This window comes from Ictalurus punctatus, chromosome 26 (assembly GCF_001660625.3).
Source record: "Ictalurus punctatus breed USDA103 chromosome 26, Coco_2.0, whole genome shotgun sequence".
In the NCBI taxonomy this organism is placed as follows: domain Eukaryota; kingdom Metazoa; phylum Chordata; class Actinopteri; order Siluriformes; family Ictaluridae; genus Ictalurus; species Ictalurus punctatus.
The window spans coordinates 18,112,122-18,134,621 of record NC_030441.2 but is presented as its reverse complement, the minus strand read 5'-3'; the positions used below and the strand labels follow the sequence as shown (position 1 = coordinate 18,134,621).

Genomic DNA, 22,500 nt, shown 5'->3' with positions numbered 1-22,500 from the left:
CTCCTCTTCCTCCTCCTCCTCCTCCTCCTCTTCCTCCTCCTTCTTCTTCTACTTCTACTTCTCTTCTCCTCCTCTCCTGTGGACACAATGTGTCCATGTCAGTCAGGTAGAACCTGTTTGGGTTTTTTTGGAAAATGAGAACCTTCGGTCACCTAAAGAACCCGTAAAGAACGCTTTCTCTAAGAGTGCTGTTCCCGTCGCTGGACTAAAGGCTTGTCCTACCACAAACACATCCGTTTAGCGCATGTGTGTGTGTGTGTGTGTGTGTGTGTGAGAGAGAGAGAGAGAGAGAGAGAGAGAGAGAGAGACCGACCAGCTGGATGGCAGACGCTGCATGAAACATGGTCAGAATTGAGAGAGATCCATCAGAGTCAGGGAGTGGGAGGTTCTCGTCCTACCAGATAGTTACACACACACACACACACACACACACATACACATACACACACACACGTTTCCCCTCCTATACCTGATTCCTTTCACTTTCTCTCAGTTTATGGAAAGTCCCTGTTAAGCCCCTTCCAGCTGTTCAGAGCGTCAGGCTGTCTCCACACACACACACACACACACACACACACACACAACGTGAACATTAGCAACTACACTGTGTGCGTTTTCATCCCTGAAAACTATCTCACTTTCTTACGAAAAAAACAAACAAACAAACAAAACAACAACTACAAATCCAGATGATTATTTTCCCACAAGCCTTCAGTTCAGAAAAACACTAGCCGCTAGCCGAGTACCGTTAGCACGCTGGCTAAAACAGAGCAACGTGAAAACCGACATCGATAAGCAACCGAAAACCGATCCGTACAAAAAAAAATACCCGTGCTACAGATGAGTAGAATCCTTTCTCACCCCCCTCTCAGCTAATATGAATGAGTTTTAAACGCGTAAAGTACAAATTATACATCGAAAACAGCCACAAGCTGGCCCACGTTAGCATCCTAGCTACAACAAAGCTCCAGGAAAAAAGACGAAGATCTGTAGAGGAAATACGAGCACTGAAGACGAGCAGAAGGCTCCGCGGAGTTAACCCAGCTATATAGTATATATAAATACACCCCGTAGGCAGCTGTTAGCTGTTAGCTATGTTAGCACGTTAGCTACAACAGTGTAGAGGATAAACGTCCGAGATGTGTAGAGAAAATACACACACTAAGGACGAGCAGAGTTCACTGTGGACACTTCAGACAAATGCACATCACTTATCAGACATTAGCCATTAGCCGTGTAGCTTCAACAGCTTAGCTGTGATTGTTTTGAGCTGTTATTCGCTAGCTATTCAGAACTATTCCGACTTTATTCATGCTCTCGCTCCTGCATGGTGTGCTTTATTTATCCTCGCTCTCTCCCGCTCTGTTCTGATTGGCTGTGACTCCTGCCTGTCACCGTGTAGCCAGACGTCTTTCAGTTGTTCTTTCGATGTATTTTTAAAATACAAATGCATAGAGATTTCAGACCGGGATTCCTCAGCACAGCGCTCAGCAGCTCCGGAACTCTCCGGCTTTCTCAATAATTGTTTGTTTGTTTGTTTGTTTGTTTGTTGTACTGTTTATGCATTGTACCTCTAAACGTTCAAATTTGGATATTTTTTTGCATTTAAATGTCTAGATACAGTATTCTGAGCACCTAAATAGTGTTCAAACTGTTCTGACATCCTTTACACACACACACACACACACACACACACACACACACACACACACACACACAGAGAGAGAGAGTAGTGTCATGCCTCTCCTCAAGAACGTCATAAATATGACCGACTGCCTGTGTTTCTCTTTATTTCCCCCACATCAGAGAGCTGACTGTTTAGTCTTGAACTGTGTTTGTGTGTGTGTGTGTGTGTGTGTGTGTGTGTGTGTGTGTGTGACGTCGCAGCCTTTCCTTTTTCGTTTGTGCAAAAATCTTATAAGAAGCACTAATATAGGAAATATTCTCTCTTTCTCTCTCTCTCTCTCTCTCTCTCTCTTTCACTTTCTTTGTTTCTCTCTTTCCATCCTTTCCACAGGTCACTACTTTTAAGACGTTCCAGAGCAGATCCTCCTCCTCTCGGCTACCTCTCGTCTCCCTCTCGTTCCCCCGCTCTCGCTTATAGCCCTGCTGCCATTTTGGTGAAGTAGTAGCTTTTCCCCCCTTCCCTCGTTCTTCCCCTCTTTTCTTTCCTCTGTTCCTGTCCTCCCAAAGCAGCAGACGGTCCTTATAAGGCAGCGCTGGAACCTCCCAGCCTCTCTGTGCAAAGCAGAACCATATGGCCCATGTGGGCCTCCTCACGCAGCTCCGTCGTGGGGCCTGTAGGCCATGAGATGGAGCTGCACATAGGGGCCTATTCATCTCGATTGGAGAGTACAGACACATAGAAGACACGTACAGAGACAGACACATTCAAGGAGAGAGAGAGTGAGAGAGAGTGTGTATGTGTGTGTGTATGTGTGTGTGTAAGTGTGTGTATGCTGTGCGTATGCGTGTGTGTGTGTGTGTATGCGTGTGTGTGTATGCGTGTGTGTGTGTGTATGCGTGTGTGTGTGTGTGTATGTGTGTGTGTGTATGCATGTGTGTGTGTATGTGTGTGTATGTGTGTGTATGCGTGTATGTGTGTGTGTGTGTGTGTGTGTGTATGTGTGTGTGTGTGTGTGTGTGTGTTGTAATAAACAGATAATCTCTGAAGTGATCTAATGGAACAGCAGAGCCACAGAGTCATAATAAATTTTTTTTTTCTGACCCGCAGTCACGCCACAGTTTCCCTCAGACCTCCACACGCTTCTGTTCCAGCCGGTTATTATCACACACACATATTCTCTATTCCGATTGGTCAGAAGGCGTCGATTCATTTTCTCTAACAGCAGCTCTGACAGTAGTGCGGCTGCAGATCACAGGTTTATAATATTAACGCGCTTATCGTTTCTATAGTAACGACGTATTCACACGGACCAGGAAAGAGAGAGAAGAAAGACAGAGGCAGGTGAGGGGACGACTGGTTCTGACGTAAGCGAATACGTGTTCTGCTGTACGTGTCATTCACGTAAATTAACGTTGAATGTAACTACAAACGGATAAAAAAAGAAAGACGTGCCTTTTTTTATTGAATAAATACAAACGTCGTATTTGTGTCTTCTTCTGGATAAAGAGTGTCTATGGCAACCCACAGAACCATCTGGTAAAAAGTTGTGAAATTTGGAACACTGATTGGGGAGCGTCTAAGGAACGTTCTCACCAAATTTGGGCCAACACTGTAGTGCCATTATTGGGTCAAATTTGCGTCTAATTTGGAAGTATGTTTATGGTCATAACTTTTGAACCCATCCATCCATTTTCTATAGCGCGTATCCTAGAGGGTCTCGGGGAACCCGGAGCCAATCCCAGGGAGCATCAGGGACAAGGCGGGGTACACCCTGGACAGGGTGCCAATCCAACGCAGGGCACGATCACACACCCATTCATACACTACGGACACTTTTGGACACGCCAGTCAGCCTACCGTGCATGTCTTTGGACTGGGGGAGGAAACCCCCGAAGAACCCCCGAGAACACACAAGCTTCACACACACAGGGCCACAGCAGGAATCGAACCCTCAACCCTGGAGGTGTGAGGAAAAGCCAGGCATCGCTGAATTCCTTGGATTGAGATCAACCTAAGTTCTTCCTAATTAGATTTTCCACCATCTTGGATTTTTTTGCTACTCTTCCTACAAATGTTGTCCAATCACCAGATTGGGCACACACCATCTTCAGAGTAAGCCTCCCAGAAGTTCTCAAAAGAATTTTGAATATTCAAAACGGTTTGTCCGTAATAGCCCAATGAATCTGACACTGAAGCTGGAAATGAACAGGAAATGAGGCTGTATCCTAGCAACGACGTTGCTCACTAACACAAAACTTGGTAGGCATTCTCAGGGCCATGCCTCGAGGCCATGCAACAAATTTTGTGACAGCGCCATCTACTGGTCGAAAGGTACAATAACACGCTCGAAAATGCTTACATCTAACTGCTATTTTTGCTACTCCTCATCCAAATTTTGTCCAATCTTCACCAAATTTTTCTCACATCATCTTGAGACCTGTCTGAACAAAAGGAATTTCGATATTCAAAACGGTTCTCCTGTAACACGCTGGCGAATGCAAAAAAAAAAAAAAAAAAAAAAACAGGATGTGAGGGTGTATCTCAGCAATGCATCTACATATCATCGTGAAACTTGAGAAGTATCTTCAGGACCGCGCCCCGAATGTACCCAAGATGCTCCATGACTGCGCCACCTTCTGGTCAAGAACTGTACCAACTTTTCATTTTTTCCCTCTTACATCATTTGAAGAGCTTATGATGAAGTGGTCACACACCAACATCTGAAATTAAACTGTACTTCCTGTCAACCATCTTGGATTTAGTTAAAAACTTTCGTGTTTTTTTTCACTACTCCTCCTACAGATTATGTCCAATCAACACCAAATTTGGTTCACATCATCGTGAGGCCTGTCTAAACAAAAGCTATCAAAGGAGCTCTGATATTCAAAACCATTCTCCCATAACGGACTGGCAAATGCGTGAGACCACGAATCATTCTTGAATCCTTTGCCTTATGCGACAGTTGTAGTGTGTCAGTGTATGTGCAGCTTGACCCCAGAAAATGCTGCTTGCAGCACTATTATTATTATTATTATTATTATTATTATTATTATTATTATTATTATTCAACCGTACTTAAGCAGACACTATCCATCAGTGTTTACTATCTCGCCCGAGTGTGCGTGCTTGGCCCCCGAAAATGCTGCTTGCAGCACTTTTATTATTATTATTATTATTATTATTATTATTATTATTATTTAACCGTACTTAAGCAGACATCCATCAGTGTTTACTATCTCGCCCGAGTTTCATAGCCGGGATTCCGAGACGGATGAAAACGATGAACATCGTCTTCAGATCATTATTAATAATACCGAAGCAGATTTTGTGGAGAATTGCGGGGGTTCTTACTTCGTTTTTTCCCGGGTGATGAGCAGACGAGTGTTTGGGAAAGAGGCAGCAGCAGTTTGGCAGCACATGGCGGAGCTGATGTTCGAATGGTGTAATGTTCCTTTACAAGTGTTTATAGACCGCAGCTGCAGAACAGTGTGCTGCACCATCGAGCGCTCAGTAAGGCAGAGCCAGGACACGCACACACACACACACACACACACACACACACACACACACACACACACCTAGAATTTCTTTAAACAAAAGACTTCTGTGGTAATAGAAACCCCGCCTCCTATTATATAACCCAGCTGATGCATGAGGAGACTGTTGAGAAGGTAATGACTGTACCAGAAGTTACACACACACACACAAACACTTTCTCCGTACACTCTTACATGGTCTGTCTGGAATGGACAGATGTACCACTGTTATTACACACAAATACACACGTCACTCTTTTCTCATGAACATTCTGCTGTGGTGTGATTTCGAAGGAAATATCTGTCAACGCTTACGGTTAGCACACTGGCTAGTTTGTTTTGCGACATCGAGAAAATTGTACATCGGTCAATGTACGTGCTGCTTAATAATAAAAAATAATAATACTAAGAAGAAGAAGTAGAAAGGAAACCCCAGAGCACCACCCTCCTTGTTTTTCTTTAGGCTTAAGCTTCCACCATTCACACATTTTGTGTTTTGGGTTTACGTCCGACTAGGAAACTACAAAGAACACCCCAATAAGAACCATTGAAACCACAGACATTCTAATGGTTTCCACTATAAATACCATTACAAACCATCAACGAACCATTAAAACCATTACTGTTATAGGTCCTTAATGGTATCTACATAGACATAGAAGGCAACAAATGACCAGTAGAGACTCACAGGGACCGTTCCGGTTTCCATTCAAACCAATACAATTCCCATTAAAACCATTACAAGTTCTATGAGGGTTTCTATTGTTTTCTGAAGAAACAAAAAAACAAGCTAGTGTAGCTCACTGTTCCATCAGCACTTCCCACAGGAATTGTGGGAGTCCTAACGTTCCTGCTCGATTCTGACTCGAGTCGTTGGAGTTTTTTCTCGAGCTGACGTGTCGGTATGTTCGTATTTTAGCATGCTGGGTTTTTAAACCTCACGCCAGCGCTGTAGTGTGACGGTTTCATCGTATTGTGTTGTGTTGAAAGCCTGGTGTGGAAAAAATGGATACGATACACCGTATCCTGACACCTCCAAAAAAACATGCACAGTGTCATTGCTGTTAGGCTGATACTTTACAACATGGCCCCCAAACAACAACATCAACACACTGCATTACTAGTGTTTGTGATCTCGGTGACCCTGTAACTGAAATCGGTTAGGTTAGTAATGATGTCTGATACACATCTGTCACGACACAGACCATACTGTAAACCAGACTCTGTGTCTGTGTGTCAGGAAGTGTGTGTGTCAGGAAGTGTGTGTGTGTGTGTGTGTGTGTTTGTGTTTCCAGTCAGCTTGGGTGTCTCTGTAATTATCTAAATGCATTTGTATGTATGTGTTTATGGGTGGGTGTGTTAAACCCTGCTGAAGTCCATATCTATTATGTAGATAGATACTCTGTGTGTGTGTGTGGGGGGGGGGGGGGGGGGGGGGTGCATGCCATGTGCTAAATCTTTGTTTTATTCTTCTGTCCAATAGAGATCTGTCCAGAAACCACCTGTCCTCTGTGGACTCCAGTCTGTTTGATCACCTAACTGGCATCAAGGAGCTGTAAGTGCCTTCTGTGTGTGTGTGTGTGTGTGTGTGTGTGTGTGTGTGTGTGTGTGTGTGTGTGTTAAAATGCTAAAATGTTTGATGATGTGAAAGTACGATGTTTTTCTCTTCATCATTCTCCCTTCTCTCAGGTATCTTCAGAATAACCACATTACAGAACTTCCTCACAAAGTTTTTGGCTGTGGCTCATTAGCTGTGCTGTAAGTATTTAAAGTGTGTGAGTGTGTGAGTGTGTGAGTGTGTGAGTGTGTGAGTGTGTGAGTGTGTGTGTGTGTGTGTGTGTGTGTGTGTGTGTGTGTGTGTGTGCGTGGGTGGTGACATGTTCTTGTTCCCAGGCATTTTTGTGTGCTCTGTTCCTCCCAAACACTATCAAAATTAAATGCACCGACTCGAAAACAGCCAGATAGATTCTGTCTAGCGTTCACATGGAACTCAAAAGCTAATGAAGTCAAACAGTCATTTAAAGGAGCATTTCATTTTGATATAATGTGTTTTCTACTGGTGGTCTGAATCAAACCTCTATCGATTCTGAATCAAACCTCCACTGAGTCTGAGTCAAACCTCCACTGAGTCTGAATCAAACCTCCACTGAGTCTGAATCAAACCTCTATCGATTCTGAATCAAACCTCCACTGAGTCTGAGTCAAACCTCCACTGAGTCTGAATCAAACCTCCACTGAGTCTGAGTCAAACCTCCACTGAGTCTGAATCAAACCTCTATCGATTCTGAATCAAACCTCCACTGAGTCTGAGTCAAACCTCCACTGAGTCTGAATCAAACCTCTATCGATTCTGAATCAAACCTCCACTGAGTCTGAGTCAAACCTCCACTGAGTCTGAATCAAACCTCCACTGAGTCTGAGTCAAACCTCCACTGAGTCTGAGTCAAACCTCTATCGATTCTGAATCAAACCTCCACTGAGTCTGAGTCAAACCTCCACTGAGTCTGAATCAAACCTCCACTGAGTCTGAGTCAAACCTCTATCGATTCTGAATCAAACCTCCACTGAGTCTGAGTCAAACCTCCACTGAGTCTGAATCAAACCTCCACTGAGTCTGAGTCAAACCTCCACTGAGTCTGAATCAAACCTCCACTGAGTCTGAGTCAAACCTCCACTGAGTCTGAATCAAACCTCCACTGAGTCTGAGTCAAACCTCTATCGATTCTGAATCAAACCTCCACTGAGTCTGAGTCAAACCTCCACTGAGTCTGAATCAAACCTCCACTGAGTCTGAGTCAAACCTCTATCGATTCTGAATCAAACCTCCACTGAGTCTGAGTCAAACCTCCACTGAGTCTGAATCAAACCTCCACTGAGTCTGAATCAAACCTCCAGTGAGTCTGAGTCAAACCTCCACTGAGTCTGAATCAAACCTCCACTGAGTCTGAATCAAACCTCCAGTGAGTCTGAGTCAAACCTCCACTGAGTCTGAATCAAACCTCCACTGAGTCTGAGTCAAACCTCCACTGAGTCTGAGTCAAACCTCCACTGAGTCTGAATCAAACCTCCACTGAGTCTGAGTCAAACCTCTATCGATTCTGAATCAAACCTCCACTGAGTCTGAGTCAAACCTCCACTGAGTCTGAGTCAAACCTCCACTGAGTCTGAATCAAACCTCCACTGAGTCTGAGTCAAACCTCTATCGATTCTGAATCAAACCTCCACTGAGTCTGAGTCAAACCTCCACTGAGTCTGAATCAAACCTCCACTGAGTCTGAGTCAAACCTCTATCGATTCTGAATCAAACCTCCACTGAGTCTGAGTCAAACCTCCACTGAGTCTGAATCAAACCTCCACTGAGTCTGAGTCAAACCTCTATCGATTCTGAATCAAACCTCCACTGAGTCTGAGTCAAACCTCCACTGAGTCTGAATCAAACCTCCACTGAGTCTGAGTCAAACCTCCACTGAGTCTGAATCAAACCTCCACTGAGTCTGAGTCAAACCTCCACTGAGTCTGAATTAAACCTCCACTGAGTCTGAGTCAAACCTCCACTGAGTCTGAGTCAAACCTCCACTGAGTCTGAGTCAAACCTCCACTGAGTCTGAATCAAACCTCCAGTGAGTCTGAATCAAACCTCCACTGAGTCTGAGTCAAACCTCCACTGAGTCTGAGTCAAACCTCCACTGAGTCTGAGTCAAACCTCCACTGAGTCTGAGTCAAATCTCAACTGAGTCTGAATCAAACCAAAACTGAGTCTGAGTCCAATATCCACCGATTCAGAATCAAACCTAAACTGAGTCAGACTCAAACCTCCACCAACTATGAATTAAACCTACACAGAGTCTGAATCAAACACATACACACACTCCAATTACAGGTCCATTACCATTAAATTTCAGCACTTCAGGCTTAGAAGGTTCTATTTGCTACACACACACACACACACACACACACACACACACACACACACGTGCACACACAGTTTTCCATCCCTGTCTGGTACACCAAAATCACTCCAGAACTTTTCCATATGCTGCTCAAAAAAGCTAGACAAGAGAACCATTATTCACACACACACACACACACACACACACACACACACACACACACACACAGAAGTGAGACAGAAAGAGAGAGTGAGAGAGAGACACACGCAGATACAGAGAGACAGAGAGAGAGAGAGAGAGAGAGAGAGTAGTGAGACATATGATTTACTAACTGCTCTCAATTCCATTCAGATGAGCTTTATTGACGTGACAGAGTGTACACTGTGTTTCCAAAACATTGATCTGGCCAAAGAGTCAAATCTGAACAAGTGAAGAAAAAACCCCAAAAACAACAAACAAGACAAAACAAAAAAATTACAGTCTATGGGCTATGAGTGGTGTGTGTGTGTGAGTGTGTGTGAGTGTGTGTGTGAGTTCATGAGCACATCTCTCTCTCTCTCTCTCTCTCTCTCTCTCTCTCTCTCTCTCTCTCTCTGTTTTTCAGAGATTTGAGTAATAACCAGCTCACCACCATTGAAGGAAGAGTATGTGATAATTTATTTAATTTATCAGTGTGAGTACACACACACACACACACACACACACACACACAAACAAATACTCTATCTTTCTCTCTCTCTCTCTCTCTCTCTCTCTCTCTCTCTCTCTCTCTCTCGCTCTCACATGCTCTCTCTCTCTCTCTCTCTCACTCACTCTCTCTAACCTGACCTTTTTCACCTTGTTAGATGGAGTCTCTGGTTATTTTATGAAGGAAAAACTGATCCTTTTTCTGTTGTTACATCAGACCCGAAGGACCTATGCCTGTCTTTAATCATATGCTATTTGACTCTGTTGTCATGTATGTGATAAGAATAGTACATCACGCTATTTATATCACATGAACAAGAGTGCTGCTGTAGAGAGCGCGGATGTGATTCGGCTGCAGGCACGAGGTAATCAGATCCGTGCTGATATCCGGTACAGCACCACAACCACGAGTGCGGTACTGCTTTTATCAGGTCCCTCCAGGATTTAGCAAGAAAAATCAAGCTCCACAATGTTCGGAGGAGCTTACAGTTTTTCAACATTATATAGGTTTTTTGGCACGCCACTTATCCAAACAGATTAGTGGACCAGAACTAACCATTTTATAATGTGAAATACACTATATAGCCAAAAGTACGTGCACCCCGAGCATCACCCCGTCTTATATGTGCTTGTTGAACGTCTCATTCCAGATTTATTCCCCCTTTTCCTGTGTTATAATGCGCTCCACTCTTCTGGGAAGGCTTACCACTAGATTTTGAATCAAACCTAAACTGTGTCTGAATCAAACCTCCACTGAGTCTGAGTCAAACATCCACTGAGTCAGAATCCAACCTAAACTGGGTTAAAATCAAACCTAAACTGGGTGAGAATCAGACATCTGAGTCTGAATCAAACCTCCACTGAGTCAGAATCAAACCTAAACTGGGTCACAATCAGACATCAAATCTCCACTGAGTCTGAATCAAACCTCCACTGAGTCTGAGTCAAACCTCCACTGAGTCTGATTCAAACCTAAACTGGGTCAGAATCAAACCTAAACTGGGTCAGAATCAGACATCAAACCTCCACTGAGTCTGAGTCAAACCTCCACTGAGTCTGATTCAAACCTAAACTGGGTCAGAATCAAACCTAAACTGGTTCAGAATCAGACATCAAATGTCCACTGCGTCTGAATCAAACCTCCACTGAGTCTGAATCAAATATCCACCGATTCAGAATCAAACCTCCATTGAGTCTGAATCAAACCCAAACTGAGTCTGAGTCAAACATCCACTGAGTCTGATTCAAACCTAGAGTGAATTTGAATCAAATATCCATTGATTCAGAATCAAACCTCCATTGAGTCCGAATCAAACCTCCTCCATTGAGTCAGAATCAAACCTAAACTGGGTCAGAATCAGACATCAAACCTCCACTGAGTCTGAATCAAACCTCCACTGAGTCTGAGTCAAACCTAAACTGAGTCTGAATCAAATATCCACCGATTCAGAATCAAACCTCCATTGAGTCTGAATCAAACCTAAACTGAGTCAGAATCAAACCAGTCGCCGGCACGAGCTCAGGGTAACGTAGCACTTTCCATTTAAAAGGAAAGAAACATCTTAAATTCGATCATCTTTTAAACTAGTTTATTTCCCTTAGGCATGGACTACTTTTACACGCTAAACTGATCCAAATATCCTGACCACGGCCAATCCGAATGACCTTCCCATCCAGTCGAACAAAGTCCACTATTCAGGGTCCGAAAATGAAGTTTGAACGTTACGCAAGTATTTTTACGTGGGAAAAAGTTCCTCATATTCAGATTTAGTTTATACACCTGCTTAAGTCAATTTTCCTAGCTTTGCGTTTTAAGTTCTTCAGTAGCGTCCTGACCGCCGCCTTAAAACACAAGCACTTGTCTGTAAGCCTGAAAAAATTAAAATCAGGGATAGAAAATGCGGACTTTGCCGTCGAATGCAATATGATGTAACATACATCGCAAGAGAGTTTTTAAGAAACATGCGACGGCAAGCACTGAAATAACTCTGATAGAAGTCTAGTTGCCGGTATAGCGCTGCATGACTGGTCTGAATTTACATTTTACATTAACGTTTATGGATTTTTGAGGACGTCCTTGTCCGCTCATTTACACAGCTGAGTAGTCGAGGGTTAAGGGCCTTGTTCAAGGGCCACCAGTTCCTGAATATGGCCCAAGGTAAATAATCCACTTAATAATCCATTAAATAGAAGAGTAATCCGTATGTACAGATTTGAATGTCAGAATTTCCATGATCTGTGAATGTGTGTGCCTGACCGACCATGCCAGGTACAAAATACCGCTCTGTAATATTTCTGTCATGTTTATAGACGCAGCGCCGGAGGCCGTAAGCACCCGTGACTTGATTGCTGCATTCGCCTCGTCAAACACTAAACATGTTTTGGCATTTCGACCACGTTTGTGTTTAAAGGGGAAACGATGTGCGCGTGTGTATTTTCGGCCAGGCTGTCGCATTTAGAGCTTCTTCCTCTGGTTCAGTAAATAAAGGCTTGAGAGCGTGCTGCTGTATTCTCTACGGCTGTCCAATCTGCACCCTCGTCGTCCACAGCCGTGTGTTTCGGTCATGACGCACTCGTCTCTTTTATTGCACTGTCGTGAAAGTCGTAACGGGTGTGTCGGCCACAGGGATTATAAACGTCACACACGGCGACAGCGCCGCTTTACCACGGAGCCTGTGTCCCGGGGAGATGGGATTAAAGCTATCATTTCTGTGCAGAAATGAAATACAGAAATACTGTAATATTCCGTAATATTCGTCCCACAATACACTACATAATCGTTTAATATTCATCCCACAATACACTATATAATCATTTAATATTCATACTCCTACTGCAATACTGTCATATTCATCCTATAACCCTCACCCTGTAATACTCATACTGTAATACCAATACTGTAATACTCACCCCATAACACTTACTCAGACTGTAATACTCACCCCATAACACTTACTCAGACTGTAATACTCATCCCATAACACTTACTCAGACTGTAATACTCATCCCATAACACTTACTCAGACTGTAATACTCACCTCATAACACTTACTCAGACTGTAATACTCATCCCATAACACTTACTCAGACTGTAATACTCATCCCATAACACTTACTCATACTGTAATACCAATACTGTAATACTCATCCCATAACACTTACTCAGACTGTAATACTCATACTGTAATACCAATACTGTAATACTCACCCCATAACACTTACTCAGACTGCAATACTCACCCCATAACACTTACTCAGACTGTAATACTCACCCCATAACACTTACTCAGACTGTAATACTCATCCCATAACACTTACTCAGACTGTAATACTCACCTCATAACACTTACTCAGACTGTAATACTCACCCCATAACACTTACTCAGACTGTAATACTCATCCCATAACACTTACTCAGACTGTAATACTCATCCCATAACACTTACTCAGACTGTAATACTCATCCCATAACACTTACTCATACTGTAATACCAATACTGTAATACTCATCCCATAACACTTACTCAGACTGTAATACTCACCCCATAACACTTACTCAGACTGTAATACTCACCTCATAACACTTACTCAGACTGTAATACTCACCCCATAACACTTACTCAGACTGTAATACTCATCCCATAACACTTACTCAGACTGTAATACTCATCCCATAACACTTACTCAGACTGTAATACTCACCCCATAACACTTACTCAGACTGCAATACTCATCCCATAACACTTACTCAGACTGCAATACTCATCCCATAACACTTACTCAGACTGCAATACTCATCCCATAACACTTACTCAGACTGTAATACTCACCCCATAACACTTACTCAGACTGTAATACTCATCCCATAACACTTACTCAGACTGCAATACTCATCCCATAACACTTACTCAGACTGTAATACTCTCACCCCATAACACTTACTCAGACTGTAATACTCACCCCATAACACTTACTCAGACTGTAATACTCATCCCATAACACTTACTCAGACTGTAATACTCATCCCATAACACTTACTCAGACTGTAATACTCACCCCATAACACTTACTCAGACTGCAATACTCATCCCATAACACTTACTCAGACTGTAATACTCACCCCATAACACTTACTCAGACTGTAATACTCATCCCATAACACTTACTCAGACTGTAATACTCATCCCATAACACTTACTCAGACTGTAATACTCACCCCATAACACTTACTCAGACTGTAATACTCACCCCATAACACTTACTCAGACTGTAATACTCACCCCATAACACTTACTCAGACTGTAATACTCATCCCATAACACTTACTCAGACTGCAATACTCATCCCATAACACTTACTCAGACTGCAATACTCATCCCATAACACTTACTCAGACTGCAATACTCATCCCATAACACTTACTCAGACTGTAATACTCATCCCATAACACTTACTCAGACTGCAATACTCATCCCATAACACTTACTCAGACTGTAATACTCATCCCATAACACTTACTCAGACTGTAATACTCACCCCATAACACTTACTCAGACTGTAATACTCACCCCATAACACTTACTCAGACTGTAATACTCATCCCATAACACTTACTCAGACTGCAATACTCATCCCATAACACTTACTCAGACTGCAATACTCATCCCATAACACTTACTCAGACTGCAATACTCATCCCATAACACTTACTCAGACTGTAATACTCATCCCATAACACTTACTCAGACTGCAATACTCATCCCATAACACTTACTCAGACTGTAATACTCATCCCATAACACTTACTCAGACTGTAATACTCATCCCATAACACTTACTCAGACTGTAATACTCACCCCATAACACTTACTCAGACTGTAATACTCATCCCATAACACTTACTCAGAATGTAATACTCATCCCATAACACTTACTCAGACTGTAATACTCACCTCATAACACTTACTCAGACTGTAATACTCACCCCATAACACTTACTCAGACTGTAATACTCACCCCATAACACTTACTCAGACTGTAATACTCATCCCATAACACTTACTCATACTGTAATACTCATCCCATAACACTTACTCAGACTGTAATACTCATCCCATAACACTTACTCAGACTGTAATACTCACCCCATAACACTTACTCAGACTGTAATACTCATCCCATAACACTTACTCAGACTGTAATACTCGTACTGTAATATTCATCCTGTAATGCTAATAATGTAATACTCATCCCATAATACACACCCTATAACACTCATCATATTATACACATGCTGTAATGCTAATTCTGTACTATTCATCCCAAAATACTTACCGTATAATACTCAACCCATAATACGCATGCTATAATACTCATCCTGTAATACTAGTAGTGTGATACACATCCCGTAATACGCATCCCGTAATACGCATCCCGTAATACTCATCCCGTAATACGCATCCCGTAATACTCATCCCGTAATACTCATCCCATAATACGCATCCCGTAATACTCATCCCATAATACTCATCCTGTAATACTAGTAGTGTGATACACATCCCGTAATACGCATCCCGTAATACGCATCCCGTAATACGCATCCCGTAATACTCATCCCGTAATACTCATCCCATAATACGCATCCCGTAATACTCATCCCATAATACTCATCCTGTAATACTAATAGTGTGATACACATCCCGTAATACGCATCCCGTAATACGCATCCCGTAATATTCATCCCGTAATACGCATCCCGTAATACTCATCCCGTAATACTCATCCCGTAATACTCATCCCGTAATACTCATCCTGTAATACACATGCTATAATACTCATCCTGTAATGCTAGTAGTGTGATACACATCCCATAATATTCATCCCATAATATTCATCCCATAATACTCATCCCGTAATACTCAAACACTAAACATGTTTTGGCATTTCGACCACGTTTGTGTTTAAAGGGGAAACGATGTGCGCGTGTGTATTTTCGGCCAGGCTGTCGCATTTAGAGCTTCTTCCTCTGGTTCAGTAAATAAAGGCTTGAGAGCGTGCTGCTGTATTCTCTACGGCTGTCCAATCTGCACCCTCGTCGTCCACAGCCGTGTGTTTCGGTCATGACGCACTCGTCTCTTTTATTGCACTGTCGTGAAAGTCGTAACGGGTGTGTCGGGTGTGATACACATCCCATAATATTCATCCCATAATATTCATCCCATAATACTCATCCCGTAATACACATCCCGTAATACACATCCCGTAATACTCATCCCGTAATAAACATCCCATAATACTAATCATGTAATACTAATCATGTAATACTCATCCCATAAAACTCATCCCTTGATGGTGATCTGAAATTTAGATCTGAAGTCTAGTGGATGAAGGTTTACTGTAAAACTGAAAGCAGGATGATTTAAATGAAGAATTCAGTTAAATGTAGTCCTGATCTCAGAAATCCAGGTTAGAGATAATCTTCTAGATTGAAAGACGATCTTTACGGCGATGTGTGTATCGTTGTGTTTGCTAACGCTCCACATGCACGAGAATAAAATAACGTAAGAATAATTATTCTCTCCTGTCCCGTGTCTCCGTGTCTCAGGGATGTGAGCAGTAATCCTTTTGTGTGTGCCTGTAAACTGGTCCACCTGGTCAACAGGCTGCAGATGAAGGGCGTCACCCTGAGGAGAGCCAATCACATGCTCTGTGACCGTCCACCCAAACTCAAAGACCAACCACTGCTCAACGTCAGCTCGGACGACTGTGGTGAGTGACGGGCGCATCAGCCAATCAGCACACAGCACCGCCACCGACGGCACTTTGCACAATAATATACATGAAATCAATTTAGATTCCATTCAATTTCATCAAAAGAAAACCTTCCTTTAACCTTCCTTTAACCTTCCTTTAACCTTCCTTTAACCTTCCTTTAACCTTCCTTTAACCTTCCTTTCACCTTCCTTTCACCTTCCTTTAACCTTCCTTTAACCTTCCTTTCACCTTCCTTTAACCTTCCTTTCACCTTCCTTTAACCTTCCTTTCACCTTTAACCTTCCTTTAACCTTCCTTTAACCTTCCTTTCACCTTCCTTTAACCTTCCTTTAACCTTCCTTTCACCTTCCTTTCACCTTCCTTTCACCTTCCTTTCACCTTCCTTTAACCTTCCTTTCACCTTCCTTTAACCTTCCTTTCACCTTCCTTTAACCTTCCTTTCACCTTCCTTTAACCTTCCTTTAACCTTCCTTTCACCTTCCTTTAACCTTCCTTTAACCTTCCTTTAACCTTTAACCTTCCTTTAACCTTCCTTTAACCTTCCTTTAACCTTCCTTTCACCTTCCTTTCACCTTCCTTTCACCTTCCTTTAACCTTCCTTTCACCTTCCTTTAACCTTCCTTTCACCTTCCTTTAACCTTCCTTTCACCTTCCTTTAACCTTCCTTTAACCTTCCTTTCACCTTCCTTTAACCTTCCTTTAACCTTCCTTTAACCTTTAACCTTCCTTTCACCTTCCTTTAACCTTCCTTTAACCTTTAACCTTCCTTTAACCTTCCTTTCACCTTCCTTTAACCTTCCTTTAACCTTCCTTTAACCTTCCTTTCACCTTCCTTTCACCTTCCTTTCACCTTCCTTTCACCTTCCTTTAACCTTCCTTTAACCTTTAACCTTCCTTTAACCTTCCTTTCACCTTCCTTTCACCTTCCTTTAACCTTCCTTTAACCTTCCTTTCACCTTCCTTTAACCTTCCTTTCACCTTCCTTTAACCTTCCTTTAACCTTCCTTTAACCTTCCTTTAACCTTCCTTTCACCTTCCTTTCACCTTCCTTTAACCTTCCTTTAACCTTCCTTTAACCTTCCTTTCACCTTCCTTTCACCTTCCTTTAACCTTCCTTTAACCTTCCTTTCACCTTCCTTTAACCTTCCTTTCACCTTCCTTTAACCTTCCTTTAACCTTTAACCTTCCTTTAACCTTCCTTTCACCTTCCTTTAACCTTCCTTTAACCTTCCTTTCACCTTTAACCTTCCTTTCACCTTCCTTTCACCTTCCTTTCACCTTCCTTTAACCTTCCTTTAACCTTTAACCTTCCTTTAACCTTCCTTTCACCTTCCTTTCACCTTCCTTTCACCTTCCTTTAACCTTCCTTTAACCTTTAACCTTCCTTTCACCTTCCTTTCACCTTCCTTTAACCTTCCTTTAACCTTCCTTTAACCTTCCTTTCACCTTCCTTTCACCTTCCTTTCACCTTCCTTTAACCTTCCTTTAACCTTTAACCTTCCTTTAACCTTCCTTTAACCTTCCTTTCACCTTCCTTTCACCTTCCTTTCACCTTTAACCTTCCTTTAACCTTCCTTTAACCTTCCTTTAACCTTCCTTTCACCTTTAACCTTCCTTTAACCTTCCTTTAACCTTCCTTTAACCTTCCTTTCACCTTCCTTTCACCTTCCTTTCACCTTTAACCTTCCTTTCACCTTCCTTTCACCTTCCTTTCACCTTCCTTTCACCTTTAACCTTCCTTTCACCTTCCTTTCACCTTCCTTTCACCTTTAACCTTCCTTTCACCTTCCTTTCACCTTCCTTTCACCTTCCTTTAACCTTCCTTTAACCTTCCTTTCACCTTCCTTTAACCTTCCTTTCACCTTCCTTTAACCTTCCTTTAACCTTTAACCTTCCTTTCACCTTCCTTTCACCTTCCTTTCACCTTCCTTTAACCTTCCTTTAACCTTTAACCTTCCTTTCACCTTCCTTTCACCTTCCTTTCACCTTCCTTTAACCTTCCTTTCACCTTCCTTTCACCTTTAACCTTCCTTTAACCTTCCTTTCACCTTCCTTTCACCTTCCTTTAACCTTCCTTTCACCTTCCTTTCACCTTCCTTTCACCTTCCTTTCACCTTTAACCTTCCTTTCACCTTCCTTTCACCTTCCTTTCACCTTCCTTTAACCTTCCTTTCACCTTCCTTTCACCTTTAACCTTCCTTTAACCTTCCTTTCACCTTCCTTTCACCTTCCTTTCACCTTCCTTTCACCTTTAACCTTCCTTTAACCTTCCTTTCACCTTCCTTTCACCTTCCTTTAACCTTCCTTTAACCATCCTTTAACCTTCCTTTCACCTTCCTTTAACCTTCCTTTAACCTTCCTTTAACCTTCCTTTAACCTTCCTTTCACCTTCCTTTAACCTTCCTTTAACCTTCCTTTCACCTTCCTTTCACCTTCCTTTCACCTTCCTTTCACCTTCCTTTAACCTTCCTTTCACCTTCCTTTCACCTTCCTTTAACCTTCCTTTCACCTTCCTTTCACCTTCCTTTCACCTTCCTTTAACCTTCCTTTCACCTTCCTTTAACCTTCCTTTCAGGTCTTTTCTGCAGAAATAGAAACACGCTTGTGTGGCTGAGGTGGAAAAGTTCATCTGTCGATACAGATAAGAAACGGGATTTTAATTAACATCAAACATTCCGACTCCGTTACGCGCTTTTCTTTTCTTTCCACACACGCTGCTGAAAGACAGTTTCAGCACTCTAGACCTTTTTCCCCTCATCACTTCAACATCATTGTCCGGATTGTCACATGACCAAAGCCAGGGGAAACAGATTCATTTGCATTTTCATAAATTCTTTTTAAAACTGCGACGCGTGTGAATGTATATGTAGCGTCTCGAAAAACCTGTGCTGTGTTTAAACCGTTACAATATAACTCAACATGTTAGGGTTTTTAAATATATATATATATATATATATATATATATAAATAAATAATAAAGTTCTGAGCACAGTACATTAAGGCTAATGCAGAAATGATAACACGAACATTACATTACCGTTTAAATTATAGCGGCTTTTGTTGTTGTTGTTGTTGTTGTTGTTGTTGTTGTTGTTGGATATACTGTTATTATTCGTTTATCATTTTAATGTCGTTAATTTAGTGTTTTCTGTAACTTTGTGGAAATTTTACATTGTTTGGCTGGAGGCTTTAAATAAGATATCCGAGTCGGGCGGTACCTGCTGATAACCGATTAATCACCTGAACTGATACTGAATGACAACTTAGCACTCAAAGTAAAATAGTGCTGAACTTTATTACAAAAATAAACACTACTGACTCTTTTTCTGACCGTGAAAATGTACCGTACTTTTTAAAATATATATATATATTAATTATATGATGAATAAATATTAAAGTAAATAAAAGCTATACGTCTAAACGGAACTGAAAAATAGCTCTCCAAATAACAAATAAATAGAGAGACGTCCAAAATGAATCAAAAAACACTGCGAATAACACGCCGAAAATAGTCAGTGATAGTTTTTATTCCACCTCTAGAGGCCGCTCTCGTGCTGTATAACGACAGCAGACCCTTAACGTTAGCCGCTCCTGCGGACCAGGAACAACTATCGGTGTGGATTTTTGCTGATAACCGACCGTCCCAGCGATCAGATATCGGTGCTGATTAATCGGCGAAACCGACGGATCGGTCGACCTCTACCCGGCACTGTAGATTTCGATTCTTGCTGTTTCTCTTTTTGCGTATAATTTTATTTGTGCAAAACAATATAAGAAAGAAAGAAAGAAAGAAAGCTGCTAGCCGACAAGAGTCATGTCACACACAGCTTTCCCTTGTCCCGTTGATCAGCGGGCGAGTGTCAGCCGAGGGGTTTTTTTGCCCAGGGATTGTCATTAATGAGCTCCAGCAGCAGTTTTGTCGAGTTGCAGTTAAAACTCTTCGGCTGCTGAACTTTGTTGTTAAAACGATGTGACATTGTGTTTTGCTGAGACAGGCCTGTGTTTCTGATGGTCCGCCGACACCAGAGCTCTGTAAAAACACACGCTGTCGCGCTGTCTGTTCTCGCGCGGCGCACGGTAATTGGAAGGAATGTCAACACGTTGCTCAATCCCGACAACGCTGCGGCGCGGCCACGGGAGTTTCTCTAACTCGGCAAACAGAGACGTGACTTCCTGTTTTCGCTCGATTTTAGCGCAGTGTATCGGTTTACAATGGCCTTAGGTATCGTAGTGCAACTTTTTGCCGCTTTCGATGTGCTCGGCTCGTTAGTCGCTACGGAGACGTGAGCGGCACGGTGTGGAAAGCTTCACAGAGAGGTGAATAAGAGATATATGATCTGTCTGTCTGTCTGTACACACAGAGCTGTACTACGCAGGCTGCCTGCAGGATGACGCTCGCCCCGGTGGCAGCGAGTTGGTCATTTTCACGTCGTCGGTGATGGGGAATTTCACGCGGGAGGAGTGTAACTCCAGATGTTTCCTTGGTAAGCAGCTGTATGGAGGGCTGGGCTCGCGCAGAGAGTGTTTGTGTAGCACCAACTCCGAGCCCAATTACATCAGCGAGGCCCGGTGCTCTGCAGCCTGCTCCAACTCCACCGTGATGAGGGACTGCGGCCTCACCGTTGCCCAGGACGTCTTCCAGGTGTGTGTGTGTGTGTGTGTGTGTGTGTGTGTTTGATGGTTTAGATGGCGTTCACTGAAGATTGTTAGCACGTGTTCTTGCAACATTTGAATCACATGTTGTACTTCAGGATACTTGATGGATAAAATGTGAGTCTGAAGTGTGTGTGTGTGTGTGTGTGTGTGTGCGTGTGTGCAGGTGGACTTCTCTGTGCGCGTCTCAGCCGTGCGCTCCGGCGTGCACTCCGAGGCCGTGTTGTCCGTCTCGTCCTCCGTCCTCCCCGTGTCTCTGTGCTGGGACTTCGGGGACGCGTCTCCGCTCCTGAACACCTCCATCACCGCGGTGCAACACAAATACGGCCTGCCAGGTCGCTACGGGGTGAGAGTGGTCGCCACGGCGACACAGCGAGAGACGAGCGGCATGGCAGACGTGCGTGTGGAACTGCCCCCGAGGCTGGAGCTCCACTGCCCCTCACTGCTGCTGGCCAATCAGAGCCTGGAGGAGGCGGTGACTCTGGTGAATTGGGGTGGAGTGGGCGTGGCTGTGGACTGGCGAATCCGGAAGGAGGGCGTGGAAGTGGCACGAGGTATGAGACACACACATTAACTGACACTAACGTTGCAGCGTATATATTATCATTTCACACACACACACACACACACACACACACACACACACACACACACACGAGAAACTTAATGTAATAAAATGTCAGTAAATTCATCAATTTCATTTCTTCCTCCCGTGTGTGTGTGTGTGTGTGTGTGTGTGTGTGTAGCGGAGCCGGTGTGTGTGTCGGACGGCGTGCACCACGAGAACTCGTCGCGGTGTTTTGAGCTGGTGCCGGGCGAGTTCAGCTGGTCCGAGGCTCGGCGTCAGTGTGTGGAACGTGGTGGAGAGCTCGCCATCGCTCGGTGTGACGTTGTACGCAGCCTCATCGCCCAGCGCATCACACAGTGAGTCCACACACACATACACACACACACACACACACACACACACACACACACACACACACACATACACACACACACACACACACACATACACACACACACACACACACACACACACACACACACACACACACACACACACATACACACACACACACACACACACACACACACACATACACACACACACACACACATACACACACACACACACACACACACACACATACACACACACATACACACACACACACACACACACACACACACACACACACACACACACACACACACACACACACACACACTGGTGAAAATTGATGCGTTTTTGATTCATCGCAGCATCTCGTTGATTGTTTTTCTGAAACAGCAAGACACAGTGTGTTCTGTTCGTTACTCGATGTTCGAA

General features: G+C 43.1%; 1 protein-coding gene across 2 annotated transcripts in view; it reads left to right on the top strand.

The window, feature by feature from the left end:
* pkd1a (polycystic kidney disease 1a) overlaps positions 1 to 22,500 on the top strand; it is an 87,149-nt gene that overhangs the window by 18,441 nt on the left and 46,208 nt on the right. Inside the window, exons 2-8 of one of the 2 annotated variants that reach the window (XM_053675976.1) lie at positions 6,647 to 6,718; positions 6,853 to 6,921; positions 9,658 to 9,726; positions 16,345 to 16,508; positions 20,876 to 21,156; positions 21,334 to 21,721; positions 21,914 to 22,091. In XM_053675976.1, coding sequence (XP_053531951.1) covers positions 6,647 to 6,718; positions 6,853 to 6,921; positions 9,658 to 9,726; positions 16,345 to 16,508; positions 20,876 to 21,156; positions 21,334 to 21,721; positions 21,914 to 22,091 — 1,221 coding nt within the window. The remainder of the gene's footprint in view (positions 1 to 6,646; positions 6,719 to 6,852; positions 6,922 to 9,657; positions 9,727 to 16,344; positions 16,509 to 20,875; positions 21,157 to 21,333; positions 21,722 to 21,913; positions 22,092 to 22,500) is intronic. The other variant, XM_053675977.1, reaches the window with a different exon arrangement.